General features: G+C 37.1%; 1 protein-coding gene, 3 non-coding genes and 1 pseudogene across 4 annotated transcripts; 2 read left to right on the top strand and 3 right to left on the bottom strand.

Annotated features, from left to right (window-relative positions):
• Positions 1–693: 693 nt before the first annotated feature.
• On the top strand, positions 694–10,379 carry LOC110374084 (uncharacterized). Its single transcript, XM_021331657.3, has 12 exons — positions 694–852; positions 965–1,139; positions 1,603–1,902; positions 2,408–2,688; positions 2,992–3,177; positions 3,427–3,717; positions 4,258–4,375; positions 4,968–5,107; positions 6,940–7,229; positions 8,013–8,225; positions 9,097–9,286; positions 10,216–10,379. The coding sequence occupies exons 1-12, from the start codon at positions 813–815 to the stop codon at positions 10,377–10,379; spliced, it is 2,388 nt and encodes a 795-aa protein (XP_021187332.3). The 5' UTR covers positions 694–812.
• On the bottom strand, positions 9,904–9,977 carry Trnat-agu (transfer RNA threonine (anticodon AGU)). Its single transcript has one exon. It is a non-coding gene; the product is annotated as a tRNA-Thr (tRNA).
• Positions 10,380–10,418: 39 nt separating the features above from the next.
• Trnar-ccu (transfer RNA arginine (anticodon CCU)) lies at positions 10,419–10,491 on the bottom strand. Its single transcript has one exon. It is a non-coding gene; the product is annotated as a tRNA-Arg (tRNA).
• Positions 10,492–11,203: 712 nt separating this feature from the next.
• Positions 11,204–11,275, top strand: Trnaw-cca (transfer RNA tryptophan (anticodon CCA)). The gene has a single exon. It is a non-coding gene; the product is annotated as a tRNA-Trp (tRNA).
• Positions 11,276–15,487: 4,212 nt separating this feature from the next.
• LOC126056841 (uncharacterized) lies at positions 15,488–17,813 on the bottom strand (annotated as a pseudogene).
• Positions 17,814–18,073: the final 260 nt, after the last annotated feature.

Below are 18,073 nucleotides of genomic sequence, written 5' to 3'. Positions count from 1 at the left end.
TTATCATTCAAAAAGTTACAAGCCATATCACATGGCAATACAGGTATTTGCATTTAAATTGAAGTAGCCTAAACAATGGAAAACGTGGACTTTATGTATATTTGGGTGGCTACACTAGGCACATGTCGAAATGTTACTATTATTTATTGGAGAACAAATAAAACCAACCATATGTTAATTTAAAATAGGTCTTAAGAATTTTAGCAAGAGACGTTATGTTTAATTTTGCTTCAGTCAACATCTGTAGGTAGGTACTTCGAAATCCTATTAAAACCTACTATTTTTTCTACTTAAATTACACGTTTTGTAATATAATACTTCTTTATTTTATTTGAAAGGGAACAAATATGAAAATAATTTGTTTTATGATACCTATTAGCGTATTTGGTTGTGTTACCAAGTGAAAATAATTTCATCACAAAATTAATTTCACGTCACAATTTGCATTTAAAATTATCGTACAATATTTTTTTACTTATCTACGTTTTAATATTGTGTTCTGTTTCTAATCTTTGAATACCAAATAATGTAAGAAACGATTTAAGTTTTTTTGAAACTAGGCTAATATTGTACAGACGGATCGTGAATAAAAGGTAAATTATTTTTATAATTATTTTATTAATCATATCCCTTCATTTTGTTAATCTGTTACGGCATAATAGCTATAGTGACAACCTGGTTTCGCAACGACTCATTATCACTATCTTATCATTGCGCTGTGATCTTTATAGTAGCACTCCTACGCGTGCTTCAACACGCATTGTGTTTTGTTGTTCTATTATTACCACAAATATAATGCGAGTTCATAAGTCATGAAGAAACTTATACTGTATATTGTATTGTTAACTAGCTGTAAGTACTACGCGGTCCTCAAAGAAAATTTAAACCACACCTTATTTATTATGAATTTTTATGTCGAATACCTTTAAAGTATAATAAAGATAAAATATTCGTTGTTGGTTAGTTGCAAAATGTGCAATAGTGCCGAGTATTCCGAGCCACTTACGGGACTGTTACCGGTCCGGAGTTCCTGAGCTGCCGGCTCCGAGACGCCTCGATGTGTTCCTGTCGCTGTTGAGGAAGCTCGAACGATATTCACAACTGGATATGAGACTGCATAGCTCTGCATTACTTAGAAGGTAACAGTTCTTATACTTTCTTCTGAATATCACTTTTTTGTAAACTGTAATATTACATACTGCAATTATGTACATAGTTAAGTGTTGAGAGGACACAGAAACTACAATTTAGTTGTAGCTAAAGTTTTGTATTTCAAATGTGCCATTGCATCTGGGGCTGCTTTTGAATTCTCTGCCGCATTCAAAAGTGATTTACCTACAGGAAATTAAAAGAAAACTGTTTCTTCAAAACAACGCCATCTGTGTTATACCTCCTTATCTAAGTGATACCTAAAGCTATACCTATTCGCCAAGTTCTGTAATAATTAAATTCTAAATCGAGTTTGTAATCACAAGAAAATTGCGAGCTACAAGTATTATGAAAGCTAAGTAGCGTAACATCTGCATGGTAGGGTTTCAAATCATTTTGGAAAATTAGAACATAGTTAGCCCAAAATAAATATATATCTTGTTATTTCCCCAGCTTACGGCTAGATGGCGTTGAACAGTCGTCGTCAAACGCCGTGGAAACCGAATTCATACTACCGTACAGGGCATCTAGCTTCCAATTCCACAAATACAAGATCCTAATGGATATTTTTCTGCCGAGCCAAAATCTCTTACAAGCCGACGAAATTCTGCCCATAGGAGAGAAATGTCTTTTGCACAAAATGCTGAGTTCAACAGTGCGACAATGGGAGCGAGGCGATGAAAGTCTCGTATGCCCCTTATCAGCTCAGCTGTCTCAAGGCACCAATAATATGCAAACGCAGAGTGCCGGTAGGTGAGTATGTAAACAAACTTTGACTGCCTACTTATGCAAAGAAGTAGGCATACCTACTGATGACGAAATGTAATTTATTTGCCAAACTTTACGTAGGTTGTTTACGTTTCATAAATCACTTTTACTATCATAAGGTCAAAAGACTTCTCTGCCATTTACCGTATACAAACAAAGTAAGGCAGTGCCTAATCGATAAATTATTTTTATCGACTAACATGAGACTGCTGACGTCATTTTGTCAGGTTTTATTATTTAAGATTTTTGTATTTGCGTCAGCAAAGGTGGACTTAGGTAGTTGACCTATTTTAACCAACAATACCTGAATAACTACACAGTATATTGGATGACTAGACAAGAATTTCAGCGAGTAGGAAGGGCCGTTGTTGGCTTGTCATTAATGGGTGCAGTTTTTGCTAGACTAAGTAGAATTGAATGAGGTTTGATTTATGATTGCATTTCTTATAAAACTTGACTTAAGACTAATAGTTTTCCAATAAATTTTCAGAGTAATCAGCAGATGTCCTATAGAAGAAGGCGTAATACAAACGAATTGGGGAACCGTAGCATCTGGCACATTAGTGGCAGCAGTAGCCGCATCATTGGAATCTCAAAGGGTCCCAGTCACAGACATACTTAACGCCAACATTTTCAAAGAAGATGTGGCTGAGCCCCTGATGGTATCTGCTAAACAAGAGTGGTTTGAAGATATAGAAACATTAGACCCAACCATACAAAGGCAGTCAGATGTCGCAGACATAGGCAACATTTGGGTCGCCACACTCGCCGGTAGGCAAATTTTTGTTTAAACGTTGATATGACTTATCAGGACCATTTCCTTCCTTATAGGTTGTGTAAACTATGTCGCGACTCGCTAATTAATGAATTGTAAATATGAAGTTAATAAATTCTTGATATGAACAAACCTACCGTTTATAGAATCTGGCCAAATGTAGACTTACCAACACACTTATCTGCTTAATGAAATGGAACACCTCACAAATGCATTGTTACCTAAGTACCTACTTAGTGCTTCGTCAAACCCAAAATTTTAATGCAAAACATGATAGCATTTTTTTTTTTAAATTCCAGGGGATTTAGCAGAAGTAGTAGTGAACCAGGGCCCTCGCGTGAGCTCGGTGGCTCAGAACATGGTGATCGGCAGCAACAATCGCTGGAACGACACGTTTCTGCCGCGAGACCATTATCTCTTCCCGCAGAACTTGACAGTGGCTGACTGGCAGTTTACCGACGCCGAGATATTGGCTGGTGTTGATGGTAAGATTTGAAAATTATACGTATAGGAAATAGTGTTTTTGTAGGTATGTACCTACATATACAAAGAAAACATGCTGCGCCGACTCCAGGGCAGGAGGACGATGATGATTAGGAAATAGTGTTTTTGCTGACAGACTACTCGGTAAACGATATTTAGCAATAGATCATTATTAAATATCGTCCCTTGAAGATTTTTTGGTCCATTTTCCATTTCATCATATAAATTCTTAAGTGTACATCTTTTTTCAGGTTTCATATTAGCCCACCACATACCAAAATGGTTGGAACAAAGACGTACGCTCAGACTATCACAGGTGTTAGACATGTACTATTCCGACGGCGGTGTTTCATTCGACCCCACGATCCGAGCATGCAACCGTCAAAATCTCTTCTCGAGCTTAGTGAATAAGGACGAGTTGTTGATAGAAACTTCTAGATTTGCTCACGTACTGTCTTTAAGGCAGATAACTGTGTATGTGCCTGTTGAAGAGATGGAGAGGATCACCAATGCCGCGGTCACTGCTTTCATGGAATACGCTCGTAAGTTCATATTATGAGATATTTCCAACATGAAGTCTTTAAGAGCATACTGTATATATAAGATCTATTTTGTTTACCAGAATAATTATACGGTTGTCTTTGTGACTAATCTGGCATGAGCTTGGCTCCGTGGTGAAAACCCAGCACGTTATTTATAAACTTTCATAAAAACCTTTCCATTACAATATTCCATTGCGACATACTTATGGAAATTAACTTAGTTGGTGTGTATGTAAGCAGAACAATACTAACACTTCAAAAGATCCTCTCTTTTGGTTACGCAAAGATATACGTAAATCAATACGGTACATCCGTGTATTACATCAGTGTGTAACGAATTAAAGTAATAACACCACAGGGCTTGTAGGGCACTTGAGGACGACATACAGTTACATTTCTTGTTGATCGTCTGCATGCGACTGCATTCGAACTGCATTTTTAGCGAGCCTGCTTTTGGAATGCTGTCCGTAAACATGCTCAGTTCTTTGTTTTTGATTTCACTATATTAAGGTAATTGTGCAAATAAATTTTCACTTGCAGCGGCCTTACTGCGCCGAAATCACCGAGACTGTCAAGTGCTAACCAGCGCTCCTGTCATAGACTTAATAGTCGCCACGGACGGGTCATGGAAAGGCTACGACGTCGAACAATTCATGTCGTGAGTACAACACTAAATACCTCTCTCAGACACAAGGCCGTACGTTACGTAATTGTGCATAATTTAATTATTAAAACTAAAAGACGATTGCAAAAAACTGCCCAAACAGGAAATTAGATAAAGCTGGAATGACCTCGGTGCATACGCTTGCAAGTATGTAAATATTTACGGCTATAAAAAATGTTAACTAACTTATCGAAACTGTTTTTTCGTTCGGTGACTTTTAGGCTTGTCATTTGGAGCTTTGAAAACATCCTGGTTGTATTCATGTTATGCACAGCACAAAGGTATTATTCCATCAGATTTGTCACACATTTAAATGTGAGAGAGAAGGTATACTTATAGAGACCTCACACACACATAGTCACAAACAAAAACAGTGGATTTTTGATGACTTTACAGAATTGTAACGTTAAAATAAGAAATCCAACCACAACTTTTTGTCTCAAAAATTAATAGGATAAATGGGTTTCTTGCATGATTCATTGAATCCTTCATAATGAGTGGGTTTTCGGGATCAAAATTGCCATCCGAATCTGCAGTAGATTGTTCGCGTATAAAAAATTAAGCAAAAATGTTATATTTTTATCAGATGGATCGGCGGTTCATTGGAGATAAACATGCAACGAGGTTCAATATCTCTCCTTCATGGGAACACAGGAGATTGGATAGCTCCTCCGTCATATAATCTCACCACCATGTTTTCCTATATCAAGAATTATACCGATGAATGTAAGTATTCTTAGTACACTTTCTTATATATTTATGTACTAGCCGTTTTCCCGCGGTTTTACCCGCGTCCCGTGGTAACTACTGTCCGTACGGGGATAAAATATAGCCTATGTTACTCGCACATAATGTAGCTTTCTAACGGTGAAAGAATATGTAAAATCGATCCAGTAGTTTTTGAGTATATCCATTACAACCAACCAAACAAACAAAGTTTTCCTCTTTATAATATTAGTATAGATTGGTAGATCCAAATGATAATATGATGTTGACGCCGTAATTTTTTTCCTGGTCGAGAGACAAAGGAAAGGCTTTGTTGAGTGAAAAAATTGGTATTTATATGGATTACTAGCTGGTGCCCGCGACTTCGTCTGCGCAGGTTTAGTATTTCGAACAATATGTTTACAAATTGTAGCCTATGTGTTATTCTGATGTATAAGCTATATTATTGTAAAGTTTCATTAAAATCCATTCAGTAGTTTTTGCGTGAAAGAGTAAGAAACATCCATACATCCATACATACAAACTTTCGCGTTTATAATATTAGTAGGATGGAACAGTGAAAAATTTAAAGCTATTCAATATATGATTATTTTTAATTTCAGCATAAAAATTCTACCCATTTACGTAGTTATTAATAACATTGTTTTGCTGGTGCAGTGTTCTTGGTACGAACGTGCTTAGCGATGCATTTTTTTTGTCGTAATACTCATTCGCGGAAACCTAATTAGCTATGTCCTTCAAGGTTTTCAAGTTATTTTTGTTGCAGCAAAATTTTCCGACTAATTCAATTAAAACATTCTAAAATATGATTCATAATTAGGTAGGTACGTACGGAAATATTAGGTTTCCGTTTTTCAATACAAAAATATTGAAATATTTTTCATGTTATTTTTGTATTCACTAGTTTTGTAAGAAAACAATAAGTATGTATCTTCGAAATGTCAGTCTCGACATTGCATGGCGTTAATTTTCACACCTGAAGGCGCGTACGCACGTACGAACACGAACATAGCGAACACAAACACCAGACCCGAACATTTGGTTCGTACGTATGGACGGCATATTCGAACACGAACGCAAACATAGTTCGAGTCGAGTTCGCGAACAACAGTCGTGAACTCTATCTTAGTAGCCTTGACGGCGCCGTTGGAAGTGGTCGATTGTTTAGTTATTAAAGCGCTTCGAACACCGTCCATACAGAACACACTACAAGGATCGCCGCGAACATGTTTGACCAACAGAGTGTTCGAGGTTCGATAGTGGTACGCACGTGCGAACCAAGTTGTTGCATATCATGTAACGCAACAAATTTGTTCGTACGTGCGTACGCGGCTTGAGGTACCTATTATCGAACCGTGGCCTAGTTTCAGCTACGTATAAGTATTTTTAAATATTTTATTTTTCTTTCGTCTTGTTAGAATGCAATATAGTGAAATTACTGCAAAACGTATGTAATTAGGTGGATGCCACAAATAATTCCAAGGCATAATGGGTATCTTTAGCATAAACAATGTGTGTTAGCCCTGAAAACCTGTTTACTTTTAAATTTTTTGTAAAAATAAATTTTACTTGCTACCAATTTCAAAACGCAACTCAACGAAAAACATTTTGAAAAGAATTAAGGTCGTGAAAATTTACAATAAGTACGTGATTACCTACATATTAGTGCCATCCAATTTTCTATCAAGCACTCTAATGCTACAAAAAGTTAATAACATCGTTATCACACTGCGTTCGATTAATCTACCTACTTCGTTATCTGTATGCAACACACTCGATAATTTTTCATCGATTTCCTGTACCAATAAATATTATTTTTCATGAACTTTTAGGGCCAAACCGCCTCAACTTACCAAGGGTCATATCAACGGTGCTGCAGCATTCTTTGAACAGTTCCCTAGTGGAAATCGCAAACAACGCGAGCGCAGGCCCCAGTACTGTGGTCCTTGTAATAAGTCCCAGCGACCGACCCTCGGCCACCGAGATGGACCGAGCCAGGGAACTGATGACGTCACTTAGGAGTACCTACTTCGATGTGTACTTCACGTATGTGGCTGAAGACCTGTCAGACTTCCAAAACATTAACAACGAGTATTTGGACTATTCGGAGCTGTTTTTAACAGTAAGTTTTGTGTGCCTAAGATTTCACTTTCACTCACGTTATGTTCAGCCTTTTCTCATGTAGGTATATTAGCTCAGTTATTAACTGTTTCCAGTCTAACCGAATGCACCCGAATAGACGTTTTTTACATGGGCAACTGCTTATCTGATTTTCTAACCCAGTTATTTCCCTTTGGAGTGAAAGAGTGGTTGTCAGTCCTCTTGATTTCTGACCCTAAAGCCTGCCAAAGAGGTACAAATTACAGCTAGGACTTTAATACCTATTTCAAAATTACTAAAATATATTCAGATTTACAATATTCCTAAAGATTATAACGCGTGTCGTTGCACTTGTTGAAGCGAAAACAAATTGCAGTAATGTATGTGTACCTAACTAGTACCCGCAATGTGTAATTAAGGTACATAGCTAATTGCGATAACTGGTCGCAGACGCCAGTTAATTTTATAGGAGCGTTGATCCTCGAGTTACTAAACGACATTCCAAGATTCATGTGATGCTGTGTTTACTTTTGATTATCAGCCGCGCATTTTTGTTAGCTTTGGTCATTTTGTAGCGTCTACAAATATATTTTACTTCCTTGAACTACATAAGCGAACAAGGCCGAGCCTTAAAAATCTGGCTATAATTATTACAACCGGTTGCATACAAAACTACAATGTTACAGACTTGTTAATTATGTCTAATCGCTTTCCATTATTTAAGTTACATATTTTTATTTAGTTCTTTTTCATGTTAAATGCATTTTATCATTTTTGCAACTCCTGATTCCTGTTTCAATTCCAGACGCCATCAACGAGCGTGCAAGACATTATAAACGCGGTAGACGTGTACCTCATAAAGAGCACCATACCACAGAGGTTGATAGGCGCCCAGTGCCCCGTCAACGGTACGGTGTTCAACCAAGTCGAGTTCGAAGACTTTGTGCTTCCGAATAGGCCCACGTATTACCGTATACACCCCTTTTACTTGAGGATGCAGCCTGTTATACGCGTTCAGGTGGGTATCATTCTGTGTAAGTTTTTGTGTTGTGATATTTCTAGTGTTAGGCTATTGCCCCAATGAGGTCTCCAATTTGGCTCTTCGAAGAAACCCAACTTTTAACCATTGCTACGCTTATCAAAATGTATCAAAGATGCATCGTAATCTAACAGCAAATATAAAGTAGCTTATAACTACCAGGCAAAAAGTAAAAAAGATGAATTACAGGGAATTGAAAGATCACAGAATTGATTGAAATTGATTTAGTACCAAATAGACATGTTTCGTACCCTCATAAAAAATGTCTAGCTCTTTCAAAGTTCTTATGTAACACACAGGCTATGTATACCTGCCTATTGACAGACATTGAATATTAGTTCTAAACATAATAATCTGCATGACTTGCAAGCTCTATTTCAATGTAAGCAGCCATGCTATGCGTTCAACTAATCGGTGACCGACTGTTCGTCTGTGATCTATTTTGGTCTGGGTGGGATAGTATTTTTATCTTACCAGTTTGAAAAACTGGTTACAGGACTGGATGTTTTGCGTTCCTTGGTTAGGAGAATTTGTTGCGAGATTGTAACTTTATTTTTAGTCTTAGTTTATCCTATGTAGAATGTCAGATATCGATGTATGCAATTTTGTTGTCTGGGAAGCGTTTTATTTATTACAGGTATTTTTTTAACAGCACATACAAAAAATATTTAGGTGTCTAATAAAAATAAAAGACTATCAATTTTAAAAAGCGCACAAACTCTGTGTGTATTTAAAGCAAATAAACATTTGGGTTATCTCACACATTGTAACTAAACAGTTCCAATTTTAAATAAGGTCGTTGCTATGAAGTATTTATTAGAGGTGAATTTCTTTTTTTTTTGTTATCCAGTTTCGTAATGATGGCCAAGGACAGTTGCTGGTGTGTATGTGGCGAGGGGCGGAGGCGACCCACAGTTGTCAAGCTATCATGGAGCGAGGGTTACATGTGTTCAACATGACCAAACCTTGCCCGTCCCCTGACTTCTGTCCACCGGCCTACTTCACCGTCACTGCTACCTCCACCTCCAATCTCTGTGCTAGTAAGTTTACTAAGGAACATATTTGTTATATCAAATTGGTTATTTGCCACATCCCCCAAATGTTACTCCATGTCCTTAATTTTACGCTATCTCCGTGGTAAACGATAGCTACTTTCCCATTTATAATTTCAGCACATTGGCTTTTTAGTTTTGTTATAATATTTCCATTGGGTTCTAATAATGAGGTAGTGCAGATAATTTATTTAATATTTATATCTTAGAAGAATACCTTGAGCCTAACTAACATTCACTCTTACGATTACGAGTATTACGACACATACACATATTACCTACACATGCAATACTAATCATTCAATTTATGAGCAGAAATATTCCGTTCCATAGGTTAAAATACTCAATATCAATAATCAATACCTCCTTATATTACTCTCATATAATACTAATATATCTATGTATATTCTTAACTAACTTACATAGTCTTCAACATATTATCGTTACAATTTTGTTTTATGTTTGTCACCAGTAAATATTTCCATAGCATAACCACTCGAAAAATTATATTTATCAGTTTACTAAAATAATTTCAAAATAATGTTGCCCTTAAAAGTAAATTCGTTGCAAATCGTTAAAAAAATGCAAAAGAGTTAACCATCCATAGGCCCCGGGGGGATTCGAACCCCCGATCTCCTGTTTACTAGACAGGCGCTTTAACCAACTAAGCCACGGCGCCGATGAGTGTTGGCGCTAAATTATGGTTCAAATATCAAATAGAATAAAATACATAATATATTAGCACATTTCCATAAGAATCCACTACATTATTTATTCAATTGCAGATTAAAGTATAATTCCATTTATACCTGATAAGTAATTCATTATGTCATCACTAACTCATTTACTGATAAAAATTACGAAAAAAATACATTTGCCATTTTCTAATACCGTTAATACAAATTATTTATCTACAGATAATGATTGCCGACTGCCACATCAAGTGGGATACTACATAACTCACGGAGGACTCCGTTGTTTACCTCTGCGAGGACATGCATTTAATAAAAAACTTTCAATTGAGTTATTTTTAATAAGCATAGCACTATTATTTTTACAAATAAACATAAGTGAAAAATAACGTTGACGAGTTTCATTTAAAAGGCAAAAAGATAGTTTGTACCCCTGGTGGGACTCGAACCCACAATCCCCGGCTTAGGAGGCCGATGCCTTATCCATTAGGCCACAGGGGCTTGCACAATGTGTATGAATTTCACAATCATTACGTTTCTTCTGTTAGGCATTTGGAATATCTACGGTTTCATAATATTGTAATCATATTTTTGCCTGAATTTACAGGATTCAGGTAAAAATATGATTTATGGGAAAATACAATACCAGTTTTTCATATACATAGTTTAAATCTGTGTATAGGCTTTTCAGTATTGTTATGTTTGTTATGAATGACTGAATAAAGAATCACTTTGTCACACTAAAATTTAATATGCTTAGTACAATATTAGTTTTACTTTTACCAATAGCTTTACTTTTGCATGTTTATCCCACAGTGCTTGAACTGTACAGCGCCATCTATGTGTATACTCTTACTTACATACTCGCTTATAGTTCATAATTTACGCTGCAGATGTCGCCTTATGGTAATTGCTAATGCTAAGATGTTTTAAGTATTTGTTTAAACATTTTGATATCCAAATACATTTGAATGTACATTAAAAAATACTTTAATAAAATTCCTTGTTTATAAACTGATGACTGAAATTAACTTTATTACTTATTGCAGTTAGAATAACTTTAACATTATGTTTAAGAGATGTAATTTTTAACTGCTTATCTACGTAATTTTGGCCATGGTGTGATGCGATCCTAAAAATATTTAAAACAATAATTCAGAATTAGTTCTAATGAGATACATTCTTATTGCTGTATTTCAAGTGTATTAACAACGACTCCGTGGCGCAACGGTAGCGCGTCTGACTCCAGATCAGAAGGTTGCGTGTTCAAATCACGTCGGGGTCAAATCGTCCTATTTTACATTTTTAGGATATTTTTAATAACATGCAAACTATGGTATTTTTCGTTCACATTTTTGTTTTTATATTATAAAACAAGCTTCAGTCAGCGGTTTTCTGGAACCATTAACAATGAAAGATTTTTCAAATTGAACTTTTCTGTAGTACCTGAGATTAGCGCCTTTTAGCAAATAAACTCTTGTATTTAGCATTAACAGGTTAGAAGTAGCGAATATGATAAAAGAACTTCTTCTGTGCAGTTCAGTCCGCTTTCAGTCGGATATTCATGACACTTCGTGGCCAATTGGTTTGCTTTTGTCATTAGCAAATACATGACAAAACGTTTTTGTTTGTAACCACTTGCAATAATAAATAATGTGGCAACTGCTAAATCATTATTTACTTATTTTTGTATACATTTAGATTATGTTAATTAGTACGAATTTTAAACAGGTAGAGGTCTATCTAATTCTTAAGATTCAGCATCTACCTATTTTAGAATAAGAATAATATATTGTGTCAATAACTTGTTTACCTACATACCTACACTATTGTGACAGTGACAGAATGTAATGTGTAGAAGAATCTGCCCCTCCCTATCTGCATAGCATGATAATTAACAGAATAACTTGAGAAAATAATAAAAAGAAGTTAATTTTAGGAACAATAAAACAAAATGTAACTAATCTTGTAGGTAGGTACTTTAGATACAAACTTACCACAATCCCTAAGGCGTTAAACTAATAGATTTTCAATTGAATAGATTCATTGTCTTGATTGACATCAGTTGAATACAAAACAGCTTTTCAAATTGCCTTTTAAAACAAAACAAGGTAAATATTAAATAAACATTATTTCATTAACATAAACCTATGATGCCAGGTGTTATGAGGACAATGTTCCCTTATGTAGGTATTGTCTACGCCTCCCATTTGTAGGTAAGTACTTACCTATCTTTTGTGAAATTGCGTTGGAGTATTGAATAATAGGGAAACAAACTTATAAAACATTTTTCGTAAATTAATATGAATACATAAATAGAAAAACCCATACCTATAAGATAAGTAGGTATGTCCTCTATGCATCACGTCACATCATCGGTGACTTTCAAAAGCGGGAGTGGCTCTACGTCACAGACGCAGTCGTGAGACGGTACCGGTTTGTACAGAAATCAAGGTTCAACACAAAAAATACGTTCAAAGTTCTTGTAAAAACCTTAAAAGCCCATAACCGTACTAACACATCTCAAAGTTCATCAAATCTTTAAATATAATCAATTAATAATCTACACTAGAAAATCAAGATTTTAACGTTTTCTGTGCTTCACAGACTTGAGCAAAGTTGTTACATTATGAGTCTTGCTGGTCGGTAATAAAGCCTATTTAAGTACTTAGTGCAGTCATTACGGCCTTTTTGGTTTCAGAGCTTGGGCTCCAGACGGTCAGGTGACTGGCTTACGTGTCGGTTGGCGCCTTTTCAAATGAATCGCATTCTTGTACATAGACTAGGGTTGCTGAATCGTATTTCTAATTCATGTAGTTGATAGTAAGTTGGCTTGCTTGCATGATGTGTGGGTAATTATTTACTGTTACTTAATAATTGTTAATTACCTATATACAAGTTCGAAAACGACTGTCTTCCTGCATATCCATGAAAATGCAAATATTTTTTTATCCTACTTGCGGTATAGGCATAGTATGACACTGAAGTGTAGTCTGTGTAATGTAGATAACGTATGTTTTGGGAGTGTATTAATAAAAACTTATCGTGCACTATAGCATTGATAACCCTATCGCACTACCACCAAGGAATATCCTTGTGTGTTTCCCGCATAACTATTTCCAGTTATGTGCATGTACACGAACACGCCTTCCAATTTGTCTATGTGTGTGTGCCTGAAGGCTTGTCTGTGTTCAGTTTCGAGGCCAAAAAGTGATTGCTGGTAGGCTCATGCAAAGTAAAAACACTTTTTTATCAATCGTCACATACACGTTCTTTAGTGAACAGTTATTAACTAGTGTTTTGGCTGATTCTCTTAATTGTTAGTCAAGTGCAATTTTGATGATTTTTCAGATTTGCCGAAATAAGGACTGCAGACTGTTTGGGCACGGCCTTTCATATCATAAGCAAATATGTACTTATTTAAATTGCATTTGTATGACGGCCTCGTCTTGTATGCCGTTGTGGTCGTTAACTATCCTCAGCGTGACTGACATTTCAGTTTGTTTTTCTAACCTTGCATGCCCCCGATGCAAGGCTTCTAAAGTATTGATGACGTCAACGAACAACAAAGTTGACGCAGTTCGACCGTCTCCAATATATCTTCGTTATTGTCTATCAAGTTTTCGTGAACTTCTTGATCCAATTGACCCTCGTTCCAGTGGTTGTGCGTGAGTACAGTCACATCTGTCATAAACATTAATTTATTGAGCATTTCATGAACAATCAGAATGTTTTTCTGCTTTAAGGACGTGCTCGTTTTAATTACCAGGCATGTTTACCTATACGTTTCATTGTCTCGCAGATTTTTTTGCATATGATATCAAGATATTTTTGAATTACAGGTAGGTATTGCAGATTAGAGTAGCTTATAATTATAATTAAAACATAAATTGTTTGATTCTTACATGTTGAGGCTAATATTTAGGTACCTAGATAATTTATATTAATAATATCGTGAACGTATTATTAATAGAAATTCTTATTAGGTACTTATAATCTGAATTCATTTAGAAACCATAAAACATAGCCCGTCTTGACAGTCAGATAAATAAATAGGGAAGTGATAAATAAATAGCCAAAATTCAGTGACAGTTAAGGTAAACGTACCAATACTCGTCGGATTTCGGAAATCACTGAGTTTGAAGCGCTACTGTGTGTTAAATATTCAATAGAAAATGTAAATTTTTGCATGACGTGATAGAGAATTTATTCGTTATTCTAAGTAACTAATGTTTTTTTAATAATTTTGATGGGTTTATGTACTTATTAAGGCAAAAGTAAAAAAAGGGCGATTTGTACCAATAGTCGTCTGATTTGTACGGATACTCGTCAAATATTCCCAGTACTCGACAACTTTTAATGCTAATGTAAACTCTATGCTCTTGAACATAAAGTTCAAGTTATGTAAATTTTTTTTGTGGTTGAATTTGTTAAGCATACTTGTGCCTTTGAAACATTTACATTAAAAATAATTAAATATTATATATCTGTGGAGGCTTGTTATTAGCAACTGGAAAATATATTTTTGTTACATATTATGTTATTAGTCTGTAAGCCTTCTTAAAATAAATAAATTAGGTAGATAGATAGAAAATCAAATCCCTATTTAGAATAGCAGGTCATAATCTGTTAGAAGAGCAGGTATTCAATAAAACAGATACATAGTTGCATTTTAATTTATATTCCTAACTATCAAACGCTTGGAATCATAAAATCAATCTGTAAAATATGTATATGTTATATTTCTTAATCATAATAACCGTGCAGTCATGTGGCACGAGGAAAATTATTACTATTAAAATAAAATATTTAAATTGTAAAATAAAATAATCAGTTTTCACAAAAAATAAACGCCACATTCATTTATCATCTCAGCCATAGGACGTTCACTGCTGAACATAGGCCTCTCCCTTGGATCTCCACAGATACCTGTTAGAGGCAACCTTCATCCAGCGTCTTCCGGCGACCTTTATAAGGTCGTCTGTCCACCTTGTTGGTGGACGTCCTACGCTGCGTGCGCTTACTAGTCCGTGGTCGCCACTCCAGCACTTTTTGACCCCATCGGCCATCTGCTCTGCGAGCAATATGGCCTGCCCATTGCCACTTCAACTTGCTAATCCGGTGGGCTATATCGGTGACTTTAATTCGTCTACGGATCTCCTCATTTCGGATTCGATCACATAGAGAAACCCCGGGCATAGCCCTCTCCATAGCTCGTTGAGCGACTTTGAGCTTTGAGATGAGGCCGATAGTGAGAGACCACGTTTAACTCATCTCGGTGCCGTAAGTCATCACTGGCACACACATTGGTTGAAGACTTTCGTCTTGAGGCACTGAGGTATGCCGGACGCAGAGATATTGCGTAGTTTCCCGAACGCTGCCCAGCCGAGTTGGATTCAGCGGTGACCTCTTTCTCGAAGTTGGACCTACCTAATTGGACTACCTACTTGTCTTAGGTAGATATATGAGTCAATAACTTCGAGTACTGAGCTTCCAACAGAGACCGAGGTGGGCTCAACAGGGACATTTGACATTATTTTCGTCTTGACATTTGACATTATATTCATTTTCAGGCCCACCGGTTGTGAAACTCGGTCGAGGCTATCGAGCATCATACTGAGTTCCTCCATCGACTTTGCCATGACTACGATGTCATCGGCAAACCGAAGATAAGTGATGTATTCGCCGTTGATGTTGATGCCAAGTTCTTCCCATTCCAGGAGCTTGAAGGCGTCGAGCCTTGGTTTCGCTGTATGGTCTCTTTAACACGATTTGTATTAAAAAGACGCACATCGTGTCGCAGGGACTTAGATATTCGTCTATTGAGCTGCCTATATGACTTCGCGTCGCTGGAAGACTGCAACTGTAGCAAGCGTCATTCAGCCTTGAGGTTTAAGGTTTGGTCGGTCAGTTTCTGAGATCTATCTTTACGACAGGGTCTAAAAAACTTAGACCCTACCGTGCGGACAGTTTTCACTAACCCGTCGTTGATCTCGTCCACTGATGCTAGGTTCTCAAGGCAAGCAAAGCGATTAGAGAGCTCGAGTTGAAAGCTTTCTGGGTTTTGAATATGGGACCGAGTAGGTCGGAGCGTAGACTTCATCAGACTGGACCTTTCAAGTTTAACATTAATATTCAGGGAGGCTCTAACGATTCGGTGATCGCTACCGGTTTTTACCCTATTGATCACAGACACGTCGCTGAATACCCGTTTCTTGTCGGTCATGAAGAAGTCTATCTCGTGAAACCATCGGGACTTAACTAGGTCCATTTCCTGTGAGGAAAGAGTTCATCAAGAAGAGTCCCTCTTTCTCCAGAAAGTCGGCCAGCCTCTGTCCCCTAGGGTTCCGTTTCCCATACCCTAATTGCCCCACTCTCAACTCATCACCGCTTTTCTTTCCCAAATTAGCATTAAAGTCCCCCATAACAACAGTGAAGTGGGTTTTGGAACTATGTATGGCCCTACTTACGTCCTCATACATAGTCTCCACCTCATCATCGGAGTGTGACGAGGTCGGTGCGTACACCTGAATGACCTTCAGCGAATATCTTTCGGATATTCTCAGTATTAGGTATACCACCCTGTTCGACACACTGTCGATGGTTGTTAAGTTGCTCACGAGGGACTTGTGAACGAGAACCCCGACACCACCTTGGGACTGTTGGCCGCCTTCCCGGTAGTAGAGCAAGTTACTAGACTTCAGGGTTACGGTGTCCTTTCCCTCTCTACGGACTTCGCATAACCCTATAATTTCCCAATGTAACTTGCTCAACTCCTCTTCCAGCTCGCAGATCCTTTCGTCAGTCCTCAATGTGCGTATGTTGAGTGTTACCAGGGCCAGTCGTCGTGGGGGTGGATAGCTGGATCTCTTCCGCGGATTCTTAGCACCCCCTGCTCCGCCGTTACCTTGACCGCTACCCGCGCCAGGGATAGCGGAGCTGCCGGGGACTGGGGGCCTGGTTTCTGTGCCTATCATAATCATAATTTGCCATTAATCGGCACGCTTGGCAGGCGGGTTGGCGATCGCAGTGAGGGTGTGCGGTACACGGAGGGCGCTGCTGCCCGACCTCCGGTTTGTCCCTTAGTCGCCTTTTACGACACCTACGGGATGATTTGGGGAACGCCTAAGCCGGCGTTCCACGGCGGTTTAGAATTTCATTATTCTATTCTAAACAGCTTCTATGACTTTTAAAAGGCCCTCTTGCTTGTAGTCTCTTACAGTCATGATCTGCTATTAAAATGACGATCATGCAATCACTGGGTACATACAATTTTAAATTAAAAAATCTTACTTAAGATTACTCTTTACCCATCAATATCGAATACGACAAGCAAAGAAGTGACAACGCTGGAAGCTATGTCATCTTAGTTTTGAAACTGATTTTAATATTTTTTGCATCAAAACAGTTAGCTAGTTGAATGATATAATTTTTATACAGGCGCTATTAAGACACGTTAGGGAGACGCGGTGCTATACGCGTGACGACATGCAGTTATTTCGAACAAAAAGTCAAGACAAACACAGTATTATCAACAAATGTAGTCTAAACCTTAAATATGTTTGTCCTAGAGAGTTAACAATTTTGTAAAAGTCCCGATATTAGCTATTTATTCGCATTTTGTACTGTAAAACACAAAATATCCTCATTATGACGAGTTTAGGTGCAATGTCCCAGTAGTCGTCATAATAATTCTAAAATTGACGAGTTTTGGGTCAAATGGGAGTTTTAAAGTACCAATAGATGTCACATTAAAAAAATATATCTTCTATGTTAAAAGTATTCCAAATTGCATATTACATCGTTAGCAAATAAACTTAACTATCCAATTAAACAAAGAAACATACCACAGACACCACTGGAGTTATGTAAATCAAAACACAAAACCACGTGCCGTGCTTCACTTTTGATAGCCGAACTTCAAGAAAAAACGATTTCGTTAGGGCACACACGTTTCGACTAACATATCTCCGATACCATGACTGTTAAAACCCCGTATTGTTATTTCAATTGTGCAATATATTATCAACAATATGTTGACATATACACCGGCCCATTTTAAGTTCAGTAGAAAAAATAAATA

Source organism: Helicoverpa armigera, chromosome 3 (assembly GCF_030705265.1).
Source record: "Helicoverpa armigera isolate CAAS_96S chromosome 3, ASM3070526v1, whole genome shotgun sequence".
In the NCBI taxonomy this organism is placed as follows: Eukaryota; Metazoa; Arthropoda; class Insecta; order Lepidoptera; family Noctuidae; genus Helicoverpa; species Helicoverpa armigera.
This window is presented reverse-complemented; position numbering and strand designations above follow the sequence as displayed.

Excerpts from the sequence above, each read along its gene's own strand:
- LOC110374084 (XM_021331657.3), top strand. The coding sequence starts at position 813 with ATGAAGAAACTTATACTGTATATTGTATTGTTAACTAGCT. Across the intron at positions 1,903-2,407 it reads CAAACGCAGAGTGCCGGTAG|AGTAATCAGCAGATGTCCTA; the intron begins GTGAGTATGTAA and ends ATAAATTTTCAG. Across the intron at positions 5,108-6,939 it reads CAAGAATTATACCGATGAAT|GGCCAAACCGCCTCAACTTA; the intron begins GTAAGTATTCTT and ends ATGAACTTTTAG.